Source organism: Canis lupus, chromosome 34, assembly GCF_003254725.2.
Source record: "Canis lupus dingo isolate Sandy chromosome 34, ASM325472v2, whole genome shotgun sequence".
In the NCBI taxonomy this organism is placed as follows: Eukaryota; Metazoa; Chordata; class Mammalia; order Carnivora; family Canidae; genus Canis; species Canis lupus.
Genome location: NC_064276.1, coordinates 36,678,842 through 36,694,317, shown reverse-complemented (window position 1 = coordinate 36,694,317; position 15,476 = coordinate 36,678,842). Strand labels below are relative to the sequence as shown.

At 45.6% G+C, this 15,476-nt stretch overlaps 1 protein-coding gene across 1 annotated transcript in view; it reads right to left on the bottom strand.

Moving 5' to 3' along the window:
* FNDC3B (fibronectin type III domain containing 3B) overlaps positions 1 to 15,476 on the bottom strand; it is a 339,644-nt gene that overhangs the window by 36,528 nt on the left and 287,640 nt on the right. The window contains 6 exon segments of the mRNA XM_025425602.3: positions 1,756 to 2,036; positions 7,136 to 7,285; positions 7,604 to 7,717; positions 10,004 to 10,176; positions 11,032 to 11,137; positions 12,985 to 13,103. Coding sequence (XP_025281387.1) covers positions 1,756 to 2,036; positions 7,136 to 7,285; positions 7,604 to 7,717; positions 10,004 to 10,176; positions 11,032 to 11,137; positions 12,985 to 13,103 — 943 coding nt within the window.

Genomic DNA, 15,476 nt, shown 5'->3' with positions numbered 1-15,476 from the left:
TCCGAGGTCTTCCTCGGATTAGGGATTAGGTCAGGCAATATTCTGGATGGTGGGGGGCTGCCATTTCCTTAATCATTCTTCCTCATGGTGAGGTTTCCTTAGAGTGTCATCACTGGGGAAATTCCCTGAGGTCAAGGTGTGGACTTAGTCATTCCTGGATTTCCTCAGCACCTGGTTAGAGTGCTCTAGACACAACAGGCACTTGGCATGAGGTCAGCAAACAAGAGTCAAGACTGGTTTTTTTGAGAATGGCTAAAGAGGCTAGAAATCAAAGAATGCCCTTGGCCTGCCTCTTCATTTAAGTAAGTCATAGCCCTCTTTATTTAGTGTCTATCTCAAGTCCCGCTTCAAAGCACCCTGACCACTCTAAACCTGGGTCTTCCTCTCTGAAATAACAACAGGATTCTGTACAGTTTTATTTTCAGCCTGTGATGTCACGATAACCTACTATCCTACTATGGCTATGTAAGTGTCCCTCAACCCTGTGAGTGCTCGGAGGGCAAAGACTGGGTCTGTTTTTATTTCACAGGCCCATGCCTTATGTAGTACTGTCCCCAAAAGAGGTGTTTTTTTTTTTTTTTTTTTTAAATAATGAAAGAGTAAAAACAAACAAAAAACCCCATCATTGTTTTAGAAAAGTAAAATAAGTCTAGTTGCAGAAGTCAAAAATGCATTTAATACACCTGACTACTGAGCTTTGGGGCTTAGCCTAGCCAATTTAAACATGCTCAGAACATTTCCCTTAGCCTACAGTTGTGCAAAATCGTCTAATGCAAAGCCTATTTTATAATCAAGTATGGACTATCTCCTGTAGTGGACTGAGTAATGGACTGAAAGTGAAAACGAGAAAGACTGTGTGGGTACAGAATAGTTGTGGGTGCAATGGGTGCTGACTTTCCCGATCTTGGGGCTGACTGTGTGCAGAGGCTCGCTGCTGCTGCCTGATGTCCCAAGAGACAGGATCATACCACGCCACCGTCAGCCCAGGAAAAGATCCAAGCTCGAAATCCGAAGTGCGGCTCCTACTCCATGTGCACTGCTTTCCCACCACCCTGAATCAAGACTGTCTGGAACAGATGCTCTGAAGGGGGCATACCTGAGTAACCATGAATCATACACTTTTCCTTTTGAGGGAGTGAAGGCAACTTGGAGACAGAGGAAAGTAATTTGCAATTTTAAGAGGCCATGTTGGAGAAGATGATGATGGGTGAGCAGAGGAAGAGGAGGTTGCTAGCTCCTGGAGAAGAACTCCGGGCAGGGGATGCAGATGCTAATTGAGCTTTGCTCAGTAATGTGTAATCTAACTTTTTTCCTTTGGCCCCTTGCAAAAACCTTGAGTAAAAGCTACATCACAAATGCTACGTAAGGCTGTGTCTGCTTCTGGGGAATCACAAGAATGGTGGCGCCCTGCTTCAGAGGTGTCCAAGTACATGCTGAGGATAGACGGCGTCCACAGAATGACATGAGTCACAGTAAAAGTACAAGGAGTGGCTGCTAAGAGACCAAGAGGGAAGAACTAACTGAAAGCAGTAGGTGAAATTCCCCCTCAAGGGTTAGGAATTATATAGATTTGTAACTGACTCACAAAGGACAGAGCAATACTAGTTTTAAAGACGTATCTGCATTGAGGACCCTTAAAATATATTAAGGAAAAATGATTTGAATTCACTCGTTTGGCCTTTAGAACCTGAAGGGTCTATAGCTCCAAGAACTGATGTGTTGGATGCAACTTTAGGTCTGTTTTCCTGCACTCACCGGTAGGTGGTTTCTGGAAGGAGGCCTTTCAAAACGTGGGTGGTGGTGTTGCCCACGGTGATGATAGAGTCTCCAAGATCAATATTGTAAGCAAGGATTTCAGATCCATTATTGCACGGCTCTTCCCAGTTCAGTACAAGGCACACAAAAGGTGAATCAGGGTAGGCATTGAGGGTCTCCTCTTCCAGGACAGAGAGAGTGGAGACAGGGTCAGGGGCAGATGCTGGTGTCTGGCAAAGGACAAGCTCACTATACGGTCCTGCTCCAGCTTGATTGACAGCCTAAAAAGATAACAGCAAGACGAAGTCCACATTATACCAATGCAAATTCTAATACCCCGTGTTAGGTGCTGTTGCATCAATCTAACGCAACAGACAAATTTACTTCTAGAAACACAGTTAGAAATAAATTGCAGAAAATGCTCACTTTCACAATGACTTTCCAAAAAAAAAAAAAAAGGCAATAACAACTTTTCTGTTAATAAAGCAGAAGATAACATCACCATCATCACCATTTACGAAAAATAATTTTAAAATAACACTTTGTATTTGCACAGCCCACTTCAGGTTATACGTGGTCTTGTGATATCCTGTGACATCCACAATACCTGTCTGGGGTAGACAGTAAATGGCAAGTATTCAACAGTTTTCCATGTGAATGATAAACTCCTCTCTGAAGTCAATTCTCGGCGCTTTCTGATTTTACCTGAGAGCTATAGCTGAGACCTTCGTTATTCACTGCTCTATCAAATATTTATTCACTTGGGCTCCAGGGCCATACTCTTGATTCTACTTACCTGCTGCTGCTTCTCAATCACCTTTGCCGGTTGCTACTTATCACCTCTCAACACGGGAGGCCGCCAGGGCTCAGGCCATGGCCACCTCTTCTTTGTTTAATCTCTGCTCTATCTCCTTGTCTTGGGGACAAAATGTCACTCATATCATATCTCGGGGGTAAGTACCATATTATATTCTAATGCCATTTATATCCTACTCCCAGATTTACTTGTGTGGCTCTAGCCGCTGTCTTGAATGGTAGCCCAGTATATCCAACTGCTTTTTGGATATCTCCATTTGAACGTCAAATATGCATCTCAAACTCAGGGGTCCACATGGTTCCCTCATCACCACTCCATCCCTTTTCACCAAAAAAACCCCACTGCGCCTGCTGTAGTCTCTCTTGTCCCTTGTCCCTCAGGCTGTTCAAGTCATATCCCTGAGATATCACTGGACATCTTTCTTCCTCTCATACCCTTATCCAGGCTGCCAGCACATCCTGTACCGAACCCTGGTCCAATATATTCGACTCTCATCAGGCTACTGTAATGACGTCCTAACTGGTATGTGTGTCAGCCCTTGCCCGATACGATGTATTCACCAAGCACAGTACGGTACTGCTCATATCCCATCAGTGGCCTCCCACCATATTCAGAATAAACTTCAAAGTCCTCACAAAGCCTGCAAGACCTTATCTGACCGGCTCACCACCACCACCCTCCCATAAAAACCCACTGCCACTCTGACTTCATCACCTACCGATCCCTCCTCACTTACTCTGCTCCAGCCACGCTGGTTTCCTTGCTGTTTCACAGGGACATCAAGTCTACTCCCAACTCAGGGCCTTTCCAGTTTGCTGCCCTTCTGTCCAGGAAACATTTTCCCTAGACATCTGCACAGCTCACTCAATCATCTCAAGGGCTGCCTTTCAGTGAGCCCTCTCCTACCACCGTATTTAAATTTGCAGCCACCCTACCCCTCTTCACCCTCCGTGATCCTCTTCATTTCCTATTTCTTCTCTTCTTTGCTTTATTTTTCATCATAGTATTTATCACCACCATAGGATATACTTCATTTCTCCCAGATGAGAATGTATGTTCTATAAGGGCAAAGATGTCTGTTTGGCTCACTGTCTCCCCAGCAACTAGAACAGTACCTGATACAGAATATGTGCTCAATAAATGTTATTAAATGTCTATTTTTTTCCCCTTAGAAACAGAAAAACATTTAGCGGCCTCCTTACAAAAGTGAATGTACTCTAAAATCTAGTTCTCACTGAATTCATAAGAGGGGTTATGAGGACACATTATAAAATTAAATGAAAGTAGTCTGAACTCCTTAATCAAAGGTTTGAAACAGAAGTTGTAACATTATTTTTTAATGTTTTATTTAATTTTAAAAGATTTTATTTATTTGAGAGAAAAAAAATGAAGAAGGGAAAGAGGGGGGTAGAGAGAGACGGAGAAGCAGACTCCCTGCTGCATAGGAAGCCTGATCAATCCCAGGACCCTGAGATCACCACCTGAGCCAAAGGCAAACGCTTAGCCGAGTGAGCCACCTGGGCTCCTCTATAACACTTATATATTACTGTTGATTTCAAAGAAGTTCAGAACATTCATTTGCTAACAAATCACTCTTGAAACTCTACTGTAATATTTTGTCCTATCTAGTCCTATTTCATGACAATACCTAACTCTCTTTTTTCTTTTTGGTAAAATTCTTTTTTTTTTTTTTTAAGATTTATGAAAGACACAGAACGAGAGAGAGAGAGAGAGAGAGAGAGAGAAAGAGAGAGAGAGGCGCAGAGACACAGGCAGAGGGAGAAGCAGGCTCCCTGCAGGGAGCACGACATGGGACTCGATCCTGGGACTCCAGGATCACACCCTGGGCTGAAGGTGGTGCTAAACCTCTGGGCCACCGGGGCTGCCCTCTTTGTGGTAAAATTCTTAATGTCACGATTTATTTTTAGAGCATATATTTAGAGATTTTATTATTTTTAAATATATTTTTTTAATTTATCACACACAGGGATAGAAAAATAAGACATCATGGAGCTCAATGTTCATATTAATTGAGGCTTTATATCACCATGTAATAGAAGGAAAAGAGATGGCTTTTAGAGTTGGAGCTTAGTTCAAATCTGGATTCTATTTCTTATTAACTGTACAGTTAGCATGCATATAAATATGTATGCATATTGTGTGATCTTAGGCAATTTACTATCTCAGAGCCTGTTTCCTCAGATACAAAATGGGGACAGTAACACCTAATCCATAGGATCATTGTAAAGATTAAATTGATCAACATGGAAGATCCTGGCCAACAGCCAGCGCTTCCCTACTGGGGAAGATCGAGAACAAAACAGCAACCACAGAATTATCATTGACACGACACTATTAACTACATACAGACCTGATTCCAACCTTCCCAGTTTCTTCAATAATGTTCTTTTTCTACTCCAGGATCCCACTTTCTTTTACTAGCTTTCTTTTATGGGAAATGCTTTCTTGATTTATACTACTTATCATCATCAGTTTCCAAAAAACAAAACAATTTGGAAGACTCTTTTAATAAAATAAATAAAAGTATGCCTATAATATACAACAGGCCTCATGTGAATGGAACTGTTTTGGTCCTTGTTAATTAAAATACTCTTAAGGAAGAATATAAAATTGCAGAAGTTCTTGAGCAAAACAAATGCTTCACCCGATTTTTATAAAAAACACAATGTGAGTATCACAGTGATTTAATTTTTAAGATGCCAAATATTCAAAGAGACTATTTGGGTTTAGCCTGACTTTGCAGTAAGTCAAATGAAAATAATTCATATCTGGCCCATATGTGCCAAAGAAATCAATATGGATTTGAGGAGACCTTTTTCCTGACAATACATTTTTTTTTGCATAGCAATGGTGGTTCTTAAAAGAATGCCTTGGGGTACCTGGGTGGCTCAGTCAGTTAAGTGTTGATTTTGGCTCAGGTCATGATTTCAGGGTCTTGACATGAAATTCCCATGTTGGGTTCCCCACTCAGCAGAGTCTGCTTGAGATTCTTTCCCTCTTCCTCTGCTCCTGTGCTCCCCCCCCTTCTCGCTCTCTGAGCTCTAACAAATAAATAAATCTTAAAGAAAAAACTGTACTATCCCCCTTCACAAGGTCTCATTCAATTTATGACAAACAAGTATGACATTTGAAAATACTTTTTACCTCTAAACTTTCAAAACAGAGAGGCAAGATGATTCTGCAGGCTCTCTTCTTACTCTAGTCGGTGTATCTTTTGAAATCAGTTGCAGGGAAAGAGTGGGTGCTAAACGACAACATATACCCCGAAAGGAGGAAAGGAAGTAGAAGAACATTTTAAGGGGATCAAAACTCGTAAAGTGTAGTGAAGTTCTTTCCTGTGGTGGCAGACAGTTCTTTATTTATATCCTGCCTTGTTCCAAAAACAGGAGTGTAGCACATATTTTGCAACCTTTTCCCAGTGACTCAGCACTGCTATTATAAAGATCAGATAATGTGCTGTGACCCTGACTCATTGACAAAGAGTTAATTATGTCCCAGGTGCTCCATTCAAGAAGGAAGGAAGGTGTATAACAAAAGAGTTTAATCAGAATGTTTATGATAAAGCAGGATTCAGAATTCAACAGAGAAGCCTCGGTTGATCTGGAAAATTAATTTGGGAAGGGAATATTTTCTCCAATGAGACACCAATAGGCTGATGCACTTGTAATAAGCAATTTGATTCATCACTTAAATCGGGTAGAAACCTAAATCTGGCTTAAGTCTAAACGTGTGAAGACAGACGTCTCCAAGGTCAAGAACCATGTCTGACTAATCTTTGTATCTCTCCTCTTGATCATCCTTTGATTCTGGGATAAAGTTGTGCCCAAAAATGTGAATAAACAAACGGAAAGAAATGGACAGAGAACTCTGTTTTCTCAGGAAAATAAGGCTTTACAAAGGGGGAAAAATAACCAAATCAATAAAGTAAAAGTCAAGAGTAGAGTAAACTCATGACTACCTTCACTGTTAGGGGTTAGGCTAAGAGCCAACTGTTGTTGATGTTATTCCATTTGGACTCCCAAGTCAAAGCTTCCAGCTAACCGTCCTTGGGAATGGTCATTGAGAAGTGGGAGGCGGATCCCGTAATCTAATACAGACTAGTCCAAATCACTCTAATGTTTGTTTCTGGCTCCATTTAACAACCAGCACATACATCTTCTGCCTTTTGTCATTTTTAAGCATCTGCCCCCACTGAACTGTGCATCTCAGGAGAACGCAGATGGAAGGAACCTTCTCTAAGGAGCCGTGACACCTCTGCCTTGGATTCGGTCATTTATTCAGTGAATTCACAAGACATAAGGGTGGTGAGAAGCGGAAATTAATTATAATAATGTATATATAAATAACATGTATAATAATAATATACATAAATAATGTATAATTAATTATAAGACACCAAAAACGAACTGAATTTGTTTTTATTTAAAAGCACTCTTCTTTCCAGATCATCCCTCGATAGCCTCCATCACAAGTCGTTAAGTTCCCCAGAGTCTTTCGTGAACACCAGGGTCTACTAGTAACATCTAAGTAACGTCAACCTACCTGTAGTCTACAGCAATATTGTGCAGCGGGCAACAGATCCCTTATCTCAAAGCCGGTGTCCGTCCCGTGATAAATGAGTTCTAAGGATTCTTCATCTTCTCCCCATTCCAACCTGTACTCTGAGATGTCAGCACCAGAGCTTTCAGGACTCTGGAAAGCAAAAACTCAAGTAGTTAATTTCGTTGAGAAGAAAATGCTCTAACGTTTGTGTCCAACTACGTAACTGGGCAAAAGAGCCACATGCCCCTGGGAATTCAGATACAAAAGAAAGAGGCATGAAAGAGACTCAGGTCTGACAAGTGATAAAATTTCCATAACTCTAAGTGACATAATCAAGTGCCAAGGGAGATTAATGTGTAAAAATCATCTACATGTGAATTTTAGCTTTGTAGGTTTCTTGTAACTTGCATTTGGGGGCAGACGAAGTAGAAGAAACAGAAGCCGATGCAGAACACACGCCTGACTTACCTCCCAACCCACTAGGACACAGCCGTCAGGTGTAAAAGAAATACAAGGTGCTTTGCATTGTCCAGGAGGCCCTGCAGCAGTGGTGATTTCTGAGACATCAGAATAGGGGCCGTACTGAAAGAGAAGAACACACACATGCCTGCATGGACACTGTGCACACACGTGTGTCTGTGTGCATATATAAGGGCCAGGCTAACACCATCAGCAGAACGGATTGAAAAATATCACCTAATGGCTTTCACTTTCAATGGAATGTGCCCCGGCTTTTTCCCACATACATTCCCTGAGTGGTAAATGTCTATTATATACGTAATCTTTTTATTCCAAAAGATCAGGTTTACCAAACATTCTTCCTTTACTGTGACACCAGAAACAAAAACATGCTGATTTCTTTCACAGCACAGCATTCTGTTTTAACATTTCTCACAGGACGTCAAAGAAAACGAAGTCAGATGTAGACTGCAGCTTAATTGTTAACACACAAAAATCTGCTTGAAACTGGTGGCTAACAAATTCTGAGCTAATTCTTCTAGTTATTGGTATTTTCTACGTAGAAATGAATGCTCCTGTTAACCTGTTCTCAGTACGACCCCACCGTCTCGACTATCTCAAGGTTTATGCTGCACTCCTCTGTTCTTCATAGGGCCTTCGGTGATCACACTATTTCAGAGCCAACCACCATCATTCTGAGAGAACCATAATCACCCATTTTAATAGTGGGATTTGGGATACCACACATAGTTGGGGTAGAGAATGAAAGAAAATAATTTCTAGGCTAATGAAGCGTATGACTCTGTTTTTCCAAAATGGGGGGGGAAAAAAGATTAAAAAAAAAACAAAAAACAGCAACAACAAAACCCAAAACACAACAACGAAAAAAACCACTCAAATTTTCCAAGATAACTTGCAAAGATGCCGGGCAGCGGGGGCAGATGGGAGAGATGCTCTCTGGAATAGACCTCAGATGCTGACTACAGTCAGATCTATGGATAACTTTCAATGTAACAGGAATAAACCAAGGCTGCTGACAGTTTTTTAGATGATAAATTAGTGAAAGGAGACAAAGTAAAACTCAGAGCAACAGAGCGGCACATGCATCTTTGTTATGGCAGAGATGCCCTGACCAGCTGACGGGAAAGAGAGCAAAAACAGTACGACAGTTGCTGCGGCATCTGTGGTCATCCTCTTCCACACTATTTTTAATTATATTAAATTGGGTGCATAAGCTTCCTTCTCATTGAAACATTTTTGTTTAGTTTCACAGTCATTCCCCCCCCCCCCAGAATAGTTGTGCTGAGTCTGAAATTCCTTCCCAACTGGGACTTGGAAGAAAGTCAGCTCTTGCTAAAGGTTTGGGATCCCACTTTGGAGCCAACGTCTTCACAGAGAGCGTGGCCAACAGGCAAGGGACTGGAGACAAACAGGTTTCCCTCTGCCAGGCTCGCGCAGGGCTGCTGAAAGCGAGGAAAAGTCACTGCCAACTCTGTGCTATCAGTTGTGCTTTCTTATTTTTAAAAATTCCATCAAAAATAAAATAAAAATTCCATCAATTAATTTCCCCTACTTATTTGTATGGAACTCAAGCGTACGACCCCCAAGCACGCCTGGGGGGCTGAGGGTGCACCGGAGAGCCCGACTGTGGCCGGTTACCTTGCTCTTACCATGACTCTCCCCCAACCTACGTTAACTCTGCAACTTAAAAATAAAGGCGTAACACAGACATAGACTTTCGGTCTCTGCTGGGCCATCTCCACACCTCCCAGGGAAGCAGCAGAAGGTGGAGAAGCGTTTTCTCCGTCTTTGCTTGAAACAAACACAAGAAGCTGGCCTCCCTGGCCTCTACCCCACTCGGGTTCTGAAAACAGACCTAAGATACTGCTGGGTCATTTAGACACAGTAAAGGAGTCATTACGTGGTCCTCACCGCCTGGAACTGAGCAACACCGTCAACGAGTGAGTGCAAGATTATTTTTAAAGTGGCCAAAAGCTTCAAAAGGGTGATCTTACCGACGTTGAACCCTTTCTTAATAGGATGATATGACGGGGCGCCTGGGTGGCTCAGCGGCTGAGTGTTTGCCTTTGGCTCAGGTCATGATCCTGGGGTCCTGGGATCGAGCCCCGCATCGGGCTCCCTGCCCAGCGAGTCTGCTTCTCCCTCTAACCTCTGCTCCTCCCCCCTCCCCTTGGCTCGTGGGCTTGCTCGCTCTCTCTCTAATAAAATCGTAAAAAAAAATGATAAAAGGATAAAATGAGATTTCCAATGCTGGGTTCAACAGATTTTACACATGCTTCTTGCATGGGTGTCGAGGCTGGAGAGACACTGTCGCGGACTCCGGAGGGGGCTGGGAGGGGAGAGCCCTGGATCCCGAGTACGCACGGCGGCATACAAGCTTGCACTCACCCCGCCGTCGTTCAGAGCCCTCACCCGGAAGCGGTACACGGTCCCCGGGAGCAGGTTGCCGACGGTGCACTGGAGCTCCGGCCCATGGTACACCTCGGAGGCCACGTCCTCGGGTTCGGTCATCTCCACGCTGTACTCTGAGACCTCGCAGCCACTTTCGGAGGCAGGAACGTCTGGGAATGGAGGATGCTTTGCATCTTACAACACTTTCCTGCCTGCACCTGACCAGCTCGCACCTGGTTTCCCACCAGGTTTGGGGTGAGGAGTCCCCAGCACCTTTCTTACAGAAGACCTCTCCCCTCCCCCAAAGAAAAGAGATAAAGAAGCTTCTGAATGCTATCATCTGTAGTTGCCCAAGCAAGGACACTGAACTACAGGAACGAAATAATTTGAAAACAACAGAATCATTAGGCAAAGTTCTTTACACCCTTAAGGAGACGAAGCTACCGAAGGAATCTTTAACTTAAAACCAGAGGTCTCATGAAATCAAGATAAATGACCCAAAGCTGGTACCGATGCCATTATTTTGTAGACCTACGTGGTGGGGAAAGCAGTCTGATAGACTGGTGCGCGCTTCTATCTGCAACTTTCCATGCTGTGGACAGGAGACGCTCACACAGCCTGAGTTAACACCGCGAAGTGCCGGGACCCCCAGGACAAAAGACGAGGAGAATGAGACGTCACCGTTCGGACCTCCTCTCGCTCTCCTCTCTCAATTGCGCACAACTTTGCTTTTATGACTAACATGGAAAAGTTCCTAAAGAAGACTGGCTGCTCTGAGCGCTCCTCTAGGAAGGTGCCCTCGGAAGGACGGGGGGTGCCCGTGTGCGGCCCCAACGGGAGTGGGAGGCCGAGCGGCGGTGCACAGGGGAACACGACCCCGGGCCGGCACACGCTCAACAGGACGCGGGCATCTTCGACCCAAGGCACCAGGGTTTAGGGGACGCGGCCGACCTCCTAACAAGGCCTAAATCTTAAACCTCAGTCTCCAACCGTCCGGTTGCCAACGTGGAGATCTGCTCACTCACCCCACTCTAAGTGGACTTCTTTGTGCTTCGGTCGACCCAGGACCCTCGGGGGCCGGCACTGACCGGGGGCGATGCTCAGCGTGCGCGCAGGGAGGCTCTCGGAGCACTGCGGGAGAAAGAGCGGACAGGCGGCTCTCAGCTACCGGAACTCGCTGCGCCTCCGTGCCACGCAAGGCTACCCTGTGACTCAGCAGCCACCACAACGGGGTCGCACGTGGGATGCGGACACCTGAGTGTTCTCAACGAGACCCCTCGCGTGTGCGCTGGTAAAAATGATCACGTCCGAGGTCGGAGTCACAGACGTGGTTGCGTATTCTGAGCACACACCTGCTTTCCCTTCAACTACAATCCGAGAGATCCTCTGTGAGGACAGACGGGGACACGGGACAGCAGCGGGATGACGTTTTTAAGCAGTGTCGCCAGTGGCTGGCCATCCACATACAGAGCAGAAAGGCTAACAGGACTAATATTAATCAGCTGAGTCTGACGTTGAGCAGCAGGCTCCGCTAAGAACAGTAGGCCTTTCTGTAGGACGTGGCCGCATGAGGCCAGTGATGCGGAAGCTGAGCGTCTCTGAGACGGGGCGGGGGGGGGGAGGAGTGCTATGTCGCTCAGCCACACGCATCCTGTCCCGAGGACTCGTCCGCCGTACGGCCAGGCGGCACAGCCTCTGTGCCGGGCCTCACCCCCAGGAGGGGCCGGCTGACCATCCGTGGCTTTGGCGGGGAGGCATCCTAGAGGGCGTTGGCACTGGAGGCCGGTCTAAGCGCCTCCATGCGGGTACCCTAGACATCACGGTGCCGCTATCCTTGCGGGGCGGGGACACGGAGCAAACAGCAGACGGCACTGGAGGTACACTGACCCCTGACTGCACAGCCAGGCGCCCCGACCGCAAGGATCCCCGTGAAAAATAAATCCACACAAGCCACCATCTCTCAGTCGCTCTTAGTGTTAATGGTTTCAAACCACAGTGTTAAATATCCCTCCCATGAAAATGGCTTTTTACTATCCTGCCTTTTACTCGCTTTCTGAATGTCAGGTAAAGCCACCAGACAACTATCTGCTTCTAGGGCCCTCCCTGTAGGTCTATAAGGTTATTCTGAGCCCAGGACAACACCGTGTGGTCGAAACCAAGGCCCCTGACATGTTAAGTGGGCTGCTCTAAGGTCACATAAACAGCAGATGTTAAGGGACAGGCTGCTGCGTACAGCTGTGTAGGTTGGGCACTGTCACACGGCTTTTGTGATGACTTTCCAGCAGATGGCAGTAAAGTACCTTGGGGAAGGTGTGTCTCTCTCAAAGGCTGCCAGACGGGGTAGCAGCAGAGCCCTACAAGAGGTCACATCTTTTGACTCTAAATTCTATGCTTTTCTATTTTTTTAATTTTTTATAAATTTATTTTTTATTTGTGTTCAATTTGTCAACATATAGAATAACACCCAGTGCTCATCCTGTCAAGTACCCCCCTCAGTGCCCATCACCCATTCACCCCCACCCCCCGCCCTCCTCCCCTTCCACCACCCCTAGTTAGTTTCCCAGAGTTAGGAGTCTCTCATGTTCTGTCTCCCTTTCTGATATTTCCCACTTATTTTTTTCTGCCCTATGCTTTTCTATCGTTGCAATCACGGAGGCTCCTTAGCTAATGTGAATGCCAGGCGACATTCAATTTTCAGCTGTCACATGTGATCACGCCAAAGTCTTCCAGGAAACAGCTAAGTGACAAACGTACCGGGCAACACGGTAATTCAGTGGAGAATCCTCTAGGCCTATTTTTTTTTTTTTTGTCATCTAAAGAACAATTTAAAAAACAGCCTAGTTTCCATTCCCTGATGGGATACCGTGGCAGGTGGCATTACCACAATACATGTTGAGACCGTAATTTCATTCTGATGCTATCGATCGGTTGTCTGGATTTGACCCAAGAAGTTGCGTCTACACCGGAGCAGAACCAACCTGACTGTGTCCACCAGTACTGATGCAGCATGCTCGGAGTTTGTACAAAGTGCCTGGTTTCAGGTGGGTGAAGGTGTACTCTGTAGCCGATCCACTGTACGCCACTTCCCACTGACTCGCTGTAAAACAAGGCTCGTGCATGAGTTTATGCCTTCTGCGAAAATGTTAACAGTATTGACCGTTACTGATGAGAAAATGCTCCAAGGGGCTTCCATGAGAACCGGTGTCTCGTGTGTGTGTGTGTGTGTGTGTGTGTGTGTGTGTATTTTTTTAAATAGCCAAGGGCCCTCTTTCCATTTCCTTCACAAGTTAAATATTTAAAACAACACGGAGTCATTCTTACTACTTAGTACTGCTGGCAAGACTACTTAATACTACCCTTATTACATCTCCTGACTATGAGGTCTGGATGCTGGAAACTACACAAGGTCTGTAGGTGGAACAGGGTGGGAGGGGGTGGGGGGTGACAAGCAGCGACTGAGGACAGTGTCAAGCAAGCCATGAAGTGGGAGGTGGCCTTGGGCCCAGCAAGGTAAGGGGCAGGCGGCGGCAGGAGGTGCCTGGGCAGGCTGGGACACACTGCAGTCTCTCCCATGGCTCACGGTGGGTGCGGTCCCCCTGCTGTCTTCGTGGAGCTCCCTCCAGCACAAAGATGGCTGGGAGGGTGACAATGACAACGACGAGGCACTTGGCATGGCCTGGTTATTGGACTACCCTTTAGGATCAGAGAAGTCGGTGGGGCCTCGGGAGGGCTCCTGATGTCTGGGGAGGCTGCTGCCACGGGGGTGGGGGGGTGGGGGGGGCATCAGGGGCCTCCTGCCTCACAGATCTAAGCAGCTGGGCGCTCTCCCCCTAGGGCTGGGCGTTCTCCCTCCAGAGCTGGGTGCTCTCCCCCTAGGGCTGGGCGCTCTCCCTCCAGGGCTGGGTGCTCTCCCCCTTGGGCTGGGCGCTCTCCCCCTAGGGCTGGGTGCTCTCCCCCTAGGGCTGGGCGCTCTCCCTCCTAGGGCTGGGTGCTCTCTCCCCCTAGGGCTGGGTGCTCTCCCCCTAGGGCTGGGCGCTCTCCCTCCAGGGCTGGGTGCTCTCCCCTCCTAGGGCTGGGCGCTCTCCCCCTAGGGCTATACAGCCAGGTGACTATTTCACAAAAGCCGTTTCTCCATGAAGTTGTTTTAGCGAACATATTTTTGCCCTCTTCCATGATATTTTACTCAAGTAACTTTTCCTCAGCTGCTTCTTAGGACATATTTACAATGAAGTCACAGGCACCAGGGACAAGGGGCGGTGGGTGGGTGGGTGTGTGTGCATGCGCGGGTGTGTGTGTGTGTGATTAAAAAGCATTATTCTGACCCTGCTGGTCAAAAACTTGTGATGGGGCAAATGGGAACAGGGACCAGCTGAGGAGACTGCATTGAGCACCCGCTTCCTGCGCCAGCAGAACTGTTCACTTTAAGTAGAGAACGGCGTCTGCTTCTGATCTATCAGAGATCCACGAACATTCCAAATACACTTAGGTTCTCACAAGCAGCCGCTGCATACACCTGATTTCTCTCCTAGGTAGGTTTTCTAACGTAAAAAATGACATCAGGTTTTTAGCCCAGGATATGATTTTACGATCAGAACAGCTGTGCCCATCTCAAAGCATTCTCCTGTTTTCAGTTTAAAATAGGACCTGACTGACGTGAAAACCAAAGTACTCCAGGTGGCTACTGTGGGACAGAATAAAAGGCAAGACCACACCTGCACTTTGCCTGTTTGCAAAAGGCACTGTTAATGCTCTTGCCATATGCCATAAATCACTTTTTTTTTTAAGTGAGAGGTTAAAGGGATTATTGGAGTGGCGAAATATGTCATTTTAAAAGTTCTGATGACTATACTTTTTTCTATTAAAACCCAATGAATTTTATTGGAAAAAAGATTCAAGAATTCTTAAAAAGGCACTATTTAGGGAATTCTATCTTTAACACTGTACTACTTTAATCCACATAGAGTGGCAAGTGATGACTACTCTGACTCAGATGTCACAAATATGGAAAGACATTTGCTAAACTTGTTATAAAAGCGTGACACTGTCACTAGCTCACGATAATACCATGTTCCGTTTGCTCTCACTGTACATGGGAATTTATAGATTACCGAACTCCTTTGCTGTCTCCACCTCATCCTTCCTGCTGATTGCTTCTGACTCTCTCTGCTTATAAGAGTTTCCAGAGAAAGCATGCCAAGACACGGGATGAAAATGTAATTATTCTATTAATTAGGGCCTCTGGTTTAAAGAAATGACATGGAAAATTTAAAGACCTGATAAAAATGTATATTTTAAGTATACTCTGATCCCTGATGGTGTCTGTACAAGAGAAAACTGTAAATGCACGATTAAGGTTTATTTGTTGTAGTAGCACTATCATTAGAATTTATGGCTGCCCACTATGACTACACAGACACTTATCATATTAGATAATTGGGAGTGCTGCTAGATTAGAGTAAAACAATATCCC